The sequence below is a fragment of the Chondrus crispus genome, genomic scaffold, assembly GCF_000350225.1.
Source record: "Chondrus crispus Stackhouse genomic scaffold, scaffold_78, whole genome shotgun sequence".
NCBI classification, from domain to species: Eukaryota; Rhodophyta; class Florideophyceae; order Gigartinales; family Gigartinaceae; genus Chondrus; species Chondrus crispus.
Window position 1 is genome coordinate 73,469 of NW_005178710.1, and position 7,993 is coordinate 81,461.

The 7,993-nt window shown below is 52.5% G+C and overlaps 1 protein-coding gene; it reads left to right on the forward strand.

Annotated features, from left to right (window-relative positions):
* Positions 1-2,480: 2,480 nt before the first annotated feature.
* Positions 2,481-5,805, forward strand: CHC_T00008398001 (Sel1-repeat containing protein). XM_005711195.1 is given in 2 exon segments: positions 2,481-4,397; positions 4,398-5,805. 1 exon segment carries the CDS (start codon positions 2,481-2,483, stop codon positions 4,395-4,397), a length of 1,917 nt encoding a protein of 638 aa, XP_005711252.1. The 3' UTR covers positions 4,398-5,805.
* Positions 5,806-7,993: the final 2,188 nt, after the last annotated feature.

A 7,993-nucleotide genomic window follows, 5' to 3' on the forward strand; every position in this document is an offset into this window, starting at 1 on the left:
GGCGCCGCTGCCATGGGCAAGGCCGTGCGCCTCGTCGTGGACGTGGTCGCCCCGCAGGAGGGCGAGCGAAAGGGCCCCGTGTACTTCTACTGCTCCGCCGGAAAGGACCGCACCGGCTTGCTCGCCGCTCTCATCCTCTCCGTGCTCGGCGTCGGCCGCCGCGACATCTTGCGCGACTATGCTAAAAGCCGCGAGACATGGGAAAACGGGCCGTACGCCCTGCGCGAAGACTATTGCGGTATGTGTTTTGCAGAATTGTGCCTGGTGGGCCTCTCTCCTTCCCCCCTCTCAAAAATTCATCGCCTGACTTGTGTCGCGACACCGCTTGTTTTGTTTCCTTCCTCGCGCAGCCCGCCTCGAGGACGCGGGCCTCACGCCGCTGAAATGGCTCGGCGCCCCTCCGGAAGTAATGGACGAGACGCTGCGCTTCATCGACCGGCGCTACGGCTCGGTCGAGGACTACCTCGTGCAGTGCGGCTTCGGCGAGGATAGCATGAACCGCCTGCGAGCCGCCATGGCCGTGTCATAGAGGAGGCGCCGCGCGTCGTTACATGTTGTTTTGGCGCGCAACACCGACGCCCCGCGCCGTGCTCGCCCGCGTGCACGTCGCCGCGGCAGTGCATGGGGCGGTGTTTTGTTCAGTTTTGTTCCAGAGTGCCTCGCGCTGTCCCGCAGACTGCGTGAGTGATTTAGAGGGGCCCGGGCGGTGGTCGCGCGCTTGTACACTCGTCAGCAGAAGGGGTTGACGAGTTGCTTGTGCATCATGACGAGATTCATCGGCTGCAATGTAAGGTGCGAACCAAATGGCGGAAATGGGCGCTGGCCGCCGTGCGAACGGTCTTGCCGCCTTCAGGCACAACGGTTCCGGCACCATCGTTGATCGTTGAGGGGTTTGTGTGGCTGCTCGTCTCGACGGAGATAGCTTTTGAGTCATATAGTACTGTAAAGATTCAGAGCATGAGGACCTTGTACAGTTGAACGTATTTGGGTATCAAAAGTTTCATTAAAAAATGCAATAATGTTTCTTTACTTACACCTCTGGTGTACGCTGTGGGTTAACTTAATGCATACCTTATCATAATACTGTAATAGTAACAAAAAACAACAAAAAACATGAAAGACCTTTGACAAGCTCTGCAACCTCAATACTTCATCTGCGCAAGCTCAGTGCTACCCCGAACACTTCAAGTGGCGCAGCTTCATGGCACACGACCTGCGCAATTATCACAACGGCACCAACGCCGGCATCACCACCGTTACCGCACAAGCCATGCCCCAGCCTTGGAAGTCCACGCTCCCTATGTCCGCCATCGACCCGTGTTCCCGCCTGTGCCATACCGCATGTACCTTGCACATGGGTAACCCATTGCACCCCGTTTAACCCTTCTTCTCCATTTCCGCCTGTCCTCCCAACCACTCTCCCCTCCTTGCGCTCTAGCATGACGAAAGAGCCAACTTCACGTCCGCCACAACCGCGACGTCGCGCTTTTCCAGGGTTCAGAAACCGGCGTCGCGGAGACGTTCAACCGTCTCCGACCCCAGCACAGTCACCACTGCCCAAACCGTGTAAGACAATCCATGAAGAACTCGATTGCTTGCTCTCCGCCTTCTCGCTTTTCCGCCCAATGATCCCCGACCAATTCAAGCTATTTGGCGTGCTCTATGTCAACCCTGACCCGGACTGCCGCCATGAGCCGCCTGCGGTTACGATCGCCAACCTTAAGAAAATTTGCAAAGACTATCAGGACGAGCATGCAGCTAATGGTGCAACCACCGAGAAAAAAGAAGTAGTCGATAATCTCCTTGATGATATGGAAAGGAACGTCGAAGCAGCGCCAGTAGCCTTTCAGGTTAGTCAGGCTAGTGCTACGGAGGACTCTGTTCGTGTCGCTTTGGACGCCAGGTTGCTCGGTGTCGTTACAGCTCAGGGGAATCGCGAAAGGACAAGCACCGCCTCACGCGACGTGTCCCTCACTGTCTCAAACTGCGAAAAGTATCATGGCTACAAGCTACAGAAGCTGCTCTGGCAGAACGCGGAGTTCTTTTTCACCAAGATTCTCGAGATCATCGAAACCGGTTTCCGCTTCCGGGATGGTCAGCGAAGGATGATGGCTATTGTCACCAAAAAGATTATCGCCGATATTACTATTTCTAATGAGGAATCCAATCAGAGAGATACCGGCGCCGGTGTAGGGGGACCTGAGGGCACTGTCACTTTGCAAGCCGACTACCGTGTCTCAGATGCTGCAGCCAACAACAAGCAAATATTGGGTGGCATTGCCGGAATTCACTTTCTCATGTTTCCAATCGAACGCTTGGACGAACATACGTTTCGTATTTACCCCGGCCTCCTTGTCGACGCGGAACGACGTGAGGATTCTGCAAACAATTCCAGCACTCGAAACGCCTACGAAAAGTGGTATCAGAATGGTGCGAGCGAGGACATGGACGCCAACAGAACTCAAACCTTCAACATGCCAATGAACGCCACACGTAATTCGACATTACCCGCCAGTCTTGTTCTCAGTGCAGAGCGTCAAAGAGACAATGGCACACCGTCGTCGAGGAGTGAAAACATTCTACGTGAGCAGATAGACGGAGGAGTCATCTCCGCGGAGGACCTTGTGGATGGAGACAGTGTTCTGTTGAGACCTCATTTGAACCGCATCCCATACGTTGATATCAATCTGAAGCCTACGCTCAATGAGTTTGCCATGCGTCAGGTAACTCTCGCCCTAAAATTTCAGAGCGAAGCAGAACAAGACAAAAACATCGACACCTCATTTCAAAGTCGGCATCGTTGCACTGCTCTTCGTCTTTTCCGAAGTGCATTACGGAAGAGATGTTATGGATCAACTATATACAGTCTAGAAGGTCTTGGGAATGTCTACAGTCGCAGCTCTAAGGCAGCATCGAATGAACCAGCAGCGAGGGCGTTCAAGTTCTGTGCAGTAGTTCTTCGGAACCCTCTCGAGAGTTATCGTATATGGCTCCAAATCCTGATGGAAAAGGCTCGTCTGCGGTATGAGAATCGACCGGAAGCTGTCATCGCTCAAATGGTTGCAACTCCAAGTCCCTGGTCACTGATGCAATTCTTTCTTTTTAAGGTGCCTATCGAAGCGATGTTTCATCTCGGTCTTTTGCTGGAAGAAGGTGCCGAGGGAGTGAAGCGAGACCCAGTACGAGCTGTAAAGCTATACGAGCGGGCGATCGCGGAGCGTGGTGACATCGAAGCGATGTTTCATCTCGGTAATTTGCTGCGAAAAGGTGCTGATGGAGTAGAGCGAGACGCGGTACGAGCCATAAAGCTGTATGAGGGCGCCATCGAAAAGGGTAACATCGACGCGATTGTTAATCTTGGATATTTGCTGCAGAATGGTGCCGATGGAGTGGAGCGAGACGCGTTACGAGCTATGGAGCTTTATGACAGCGCCATCGAGAAGGGTGACGACGTCCTCGCGATGAATAATCTTGGTCTTTTGCTGCAAGGAGGTGCCGAAGGAGTGAAGCGAGACGCGGTACGAGCTATGGAGCTTTATGAGAGCGCCATCGAGAAGGGTGACAACGTCCTCGCAATGAATAATCTTGGTAATTTGCTGAAAGAAGGTGGCGAGGGAGTGGAGCGAGACGCGGTACGAGCTATGGAGCTTTATGAAAGCGCCATCGAGAAGGGTGACAACGTCTTTGCGATGTTTAATCTCGGTCTTTTGCTGCAAGAAGGTGCGAAAGGAGTGGAGCGAGACGCGATACGAGCTATGGAGCTTTATGAGAGCGCCATCGAGAAGGGTGACAACGTCCTCGCGATGAATAATCTTGGTAATTTGCTGAAAGAAGGTGGCGAGGGAGTGGAGCGAGACGCAATTCGAGCTATGAAGCTTTATGAGAGGGCCATCGAGAAGGGTGACGACGACTGTGCGATGTTTAATCTCGGTCTTTTGCTGCAAGAAGGTGCGAAGGGAGTGGAGCGAGACGCGATACGAGCTAGGGAGCTTTATGAAAGCGCCATCGAGAAGGGTAACATCGACGCGATGGTTTGTCTCGGTAATTTGCTGCGAAAAGGTGGCGAGGGAGTAGAGCGGGACGCGGTACGAGCTATGGAGCTTTATGAGAGCGCCATCGAGAAGGGTGACAACGTCCTTGCAATGAAAAATCTTGATGTTTTGCTGCAAATAGGTGCGGAGGGAGTGAAGCGAGACGCGGTACGAGCTCGGGAGCTTTATGAGAGGGCCATCGAGAAGGGTGACAACGTCCTCGCAATGAAAAATCTTGGTTATTTGCTGCAAGAAGGTGCGGAGGGAGTGGAGGGAGACGCGGTACGAGCTATGGAACTTTATGAAAGCGCCATCGAGAAGGGTGACAACGTCCTCGCCATGAAGAAACTTGGTTATTTGGTCTGAAAAGGTGTGCCAACGGAGTGAAGAGTAAGGCCGTACGAGCGGTGGAGTTGCCATGACACAAGTATTGGAACTCCTCCTAAGTCGGATGCAAGTCTTTCTTCGGAAGGTTCCTCATATTTCAATATCCCACGATACTGGAAGGTGTCTTGGGATGTTCCCGCAGGCCCTTCTCGAGAAGGAATGCATGTGCAACCGAGCCGCCGCCCTCATCAATACTGAAAATAAAGGCAACTGGCAGACTTATCCGTTTCAGGAATCCGACCTCCACCGTAATTAGAAAGAAAGATCCTGTCATTCAAAATGGCACCGAAAAGAAGGCCAGTAAGATAGAGCTCCCCTGTTGTTACCAATGCCGACCCTGTGCTCATCGTGGACACTCATCCGTGTGTTACCCGCGCTCCGCATTAAGTGCATGCAGAGTGGCAACTTTCCTTCGCGGCCAACGTGTTCGATGCGGCAAGCGCCTGGACGTGGCACGACTCAACGCGCTTATGCCGAACTTTTCTGCCATCTGAAGAGTTGCTCAATTTCGCCATCTCAAGCATATCAAAGATAAGCAGGCGAAAGACTGGAAATGACTGCCTGCTGGTATACCTTGTTCTGCACTACGAGCGAGCGTTGAACCAGGTTCCCGTAGGACCGCGGAAGAATTAGAAAATAAGAATCCGCAGACACATTGAAGAGGGTGCCAACAGCGATTCTACCAGTTTGAAAACCTTTAACACCACCTCATCGCAACACGGCGATATGCAGAAGGTCGGAGAGCGTGGTGCGACAGTCCCTAGATTTGACAAATCCGAAGAATGGACCATTCCTGCCCTCCGCTTTTTCATGCCCCATCATCGCCGGCAAGATATTTTTCCGTCTGCGCAATCGACGTCGGTTCCCTCTTCCATTCGGGACTTGAAAATGAAGAGCTACCCACTCACACATGACCAAATCTGCCAACGCGAAAGTCGAAAGACCCGTAGCGCAGTGTGCAATATATTTACTAGGCTATGTGTGTTTTTCCAGCTCTGTTGGTCTGCGATGGAAGACATGCACGATCTGAAGAGTGATTCTCACCCGTCTGGCTGTAATCGCACATTATCATTGTTGGTAAAAGGTGACTGAGGAGGTTTGCATCAGAAGATTGATAGTTGTTCAATGCAGCCTCAGAAAAATGGTGCGATCCTTACCATAGTCCTTGTAATCTTGAATAAGGGAGCAGAGTGAACGTGTGGGGTGAGAACCAGGGTTGCTCGGACATGTACGTAAAATTTTGCATGTCCGGAAGGTCAGGCCAGGCAGTCCCAAACGGAGCCCAGTAAGAAGGGGCAAGGGGTCATGTCACCCCACTTTTTTTAATTGATAAGCTACCCTTCGAAAGGTACAGTGCGCGAAACTGCAATAAATACACCCATCGAGGCACACATGAACAACACTCCCCAACCCCCTTTTAAAGAATCGTGTGTTGTACAGTACCATGGCCAAGCAGTAGAAACACATGTGAAGACTGTGACGAAGAGAGTCTCGTGCCTCGCTCCGTCCCGCGCCAGCGGGCCGAGCGACGGCGAGCTTTTATTCTGTTCTGATGGTGCTACCTACGGCAATTGGTGTGGCCTGGCCCGTGGCATGGCTTGTGGGTCATCACCTGCTACTGGAGCATTGGGGCGGATGGGGCGATTGGCCCGTGGATCACGCGTCGATGATCTTCATTTTGTGGGTCATCACAGTCCCCCTGACGCGCGGTTTGCGGGTCAATGAGCGTGGGGTTGGAAGTGGATTTGTTTGCTGCGTGGGTATATCCCAAGGTTGGAACGGTGTTCTTCGAACAGTGCAGGTTTCAGTGGTTTGGTCATGATGTCGGCGTACATGCGCCGACTTGGCACGTGTTTGAGGGACAAAGCTTGGTGTTGTGTGAGGTCTTGCAGGAGGTGGTAGCGAATGTCGATACATTTACGCCGTTTTATCCGGGCTGTGTTGCACGCGATGGTGATTGCTGCGATGTTGTCCATACACATGGTGGTGGGCTGTTCTTGTGTGTATCCCAGCTCTGTGAACATGTTGCGGAGCCAGACGGTGTCTGGCGCAGTTTCGGCGGCTGCTATATACTCGACCTCGCACGTGGACTGGGCTACCAGTGGTTGCTGCTTGGAACGCCAGTGCACTGTGGCGCCGTGCACTTGGTATACTGAACCGGAGATGGTTTTTCTTGAGACGGGGTCATTGGCGAAGTCAGCGTCAGCGTATGTTATGAGGAGGGGTGCCGTGTTGTGGTGAGGGAACAGTAAACCGTGATTCTTTGTGCTGATGAGGTATCTGACGGTCCTTTTGAGGAAGTTCCAGTGGCGTTGAGTGGGATATTGTGTTGCTCGTGCTAGCGCTGCTGTGTCGTAACTGATGTCTGGTCTGCTGCAGTCCGCAATGTAGCGGATTTCACCAAGTGCCGCACGATATGGTGCGGTGATTTTGTCATCTGCAGTTTCTGTTGGTGTCAGTGGGTCTACGCCGGCACCGTCTGTGTATGGCGTTTGATGTGGTATGGAGTCTTCCATGTTTAGGTATTGCGCTACGTGCTGGATGTGCTGTCGCTGGCAGACGTGAATGCCTGTTGGTGTGTATGAGATGTTCCAATTGAGGTACGATGTTGGCTTGCCAAGCCTTTTGACTTTGTATTTGACTTGGAGTGTGTTGTAGAATTCGTCATTCAGCTTTGTGGTGCTGGCAGCTGCCAAAAAGTCGTCCATACTTACTGCGATGAGAATGATGTCGTTCCGCATGCGCTTGAAGAATAGGGAAGGATGGGATTTGGTTTGAGTGTTACCGTGCTGTTTGAGGTGTTGGTACAGTTTGGTTGAGTACGTATGGGCGGCTGGTGGAGTGCCGTATATGTTGCCTTTGAGCTGCCCTGCGGCAGCTTCGTGCTTGTAAGAACCGTCAAACCGTTTGGGTTGCCAGACGTATACCGGCGTTGTGTGTTCATACGCCTCGTGCAAATATGCACCCGTGATGTCGAAGTGTTCAAGGTGCATGTCGTGCGCTGCGGCTAATGCGAAAATGATGCGTACGGTTGACTTTTCTGCCATGTATGTGGCAACTTTGAGTGGGTCGTAATGAATGTCCGGAATCATGAGGTCGCCGCGCACTGAGCATCGTGCCTTCCTAGTGACTGCGGTTGGGTCGTTGGTGGTTGGTTTGTATCTGTATGTCATGGTCATCGGGATGATTTCGTTTCGTGGCGGTAGGTGTTTGTGTGGATCCCAGTCGATTGCTTGCGTGAGATCCAGCTGTTCTAATCCTGCGTTGTGTGCTTTGCCCCACTCGGTTGCGTCAGGGTATTTTCGCCCTTGTTGTCGTGTGCGTGGTGGAGGTGTCGCGGGTGTGATGGTGAATGGGATGGTTGTGCGGCGTTGTGTGGTGGTGAAGGCAGCGCTTGTACTGAGCGCCGGGTCGTTGCGCTTGGTATAGGGTGTGAAGTTGCTGTAACGTACAGTCTGGTAGTTGCGTGTAGCAATGTTGTAGACTTTGACATGTGTGACATCGATGCCGTACATGTATCGCACTGTGTGCGCGCTTGTTTGGAGTTTGTGTTTGGGTTTTTTGAGGATGGGGAC

Excerpts from the sequence above, each read along its gene's own strand:
- CHC_T00008398001 (XM_005711195.1), top strand. The coding sequence starts at position 2,481 with ATGAACGCCACACGTAATTCGACATTACCCGCCAGTCTTGTTCTCAGT.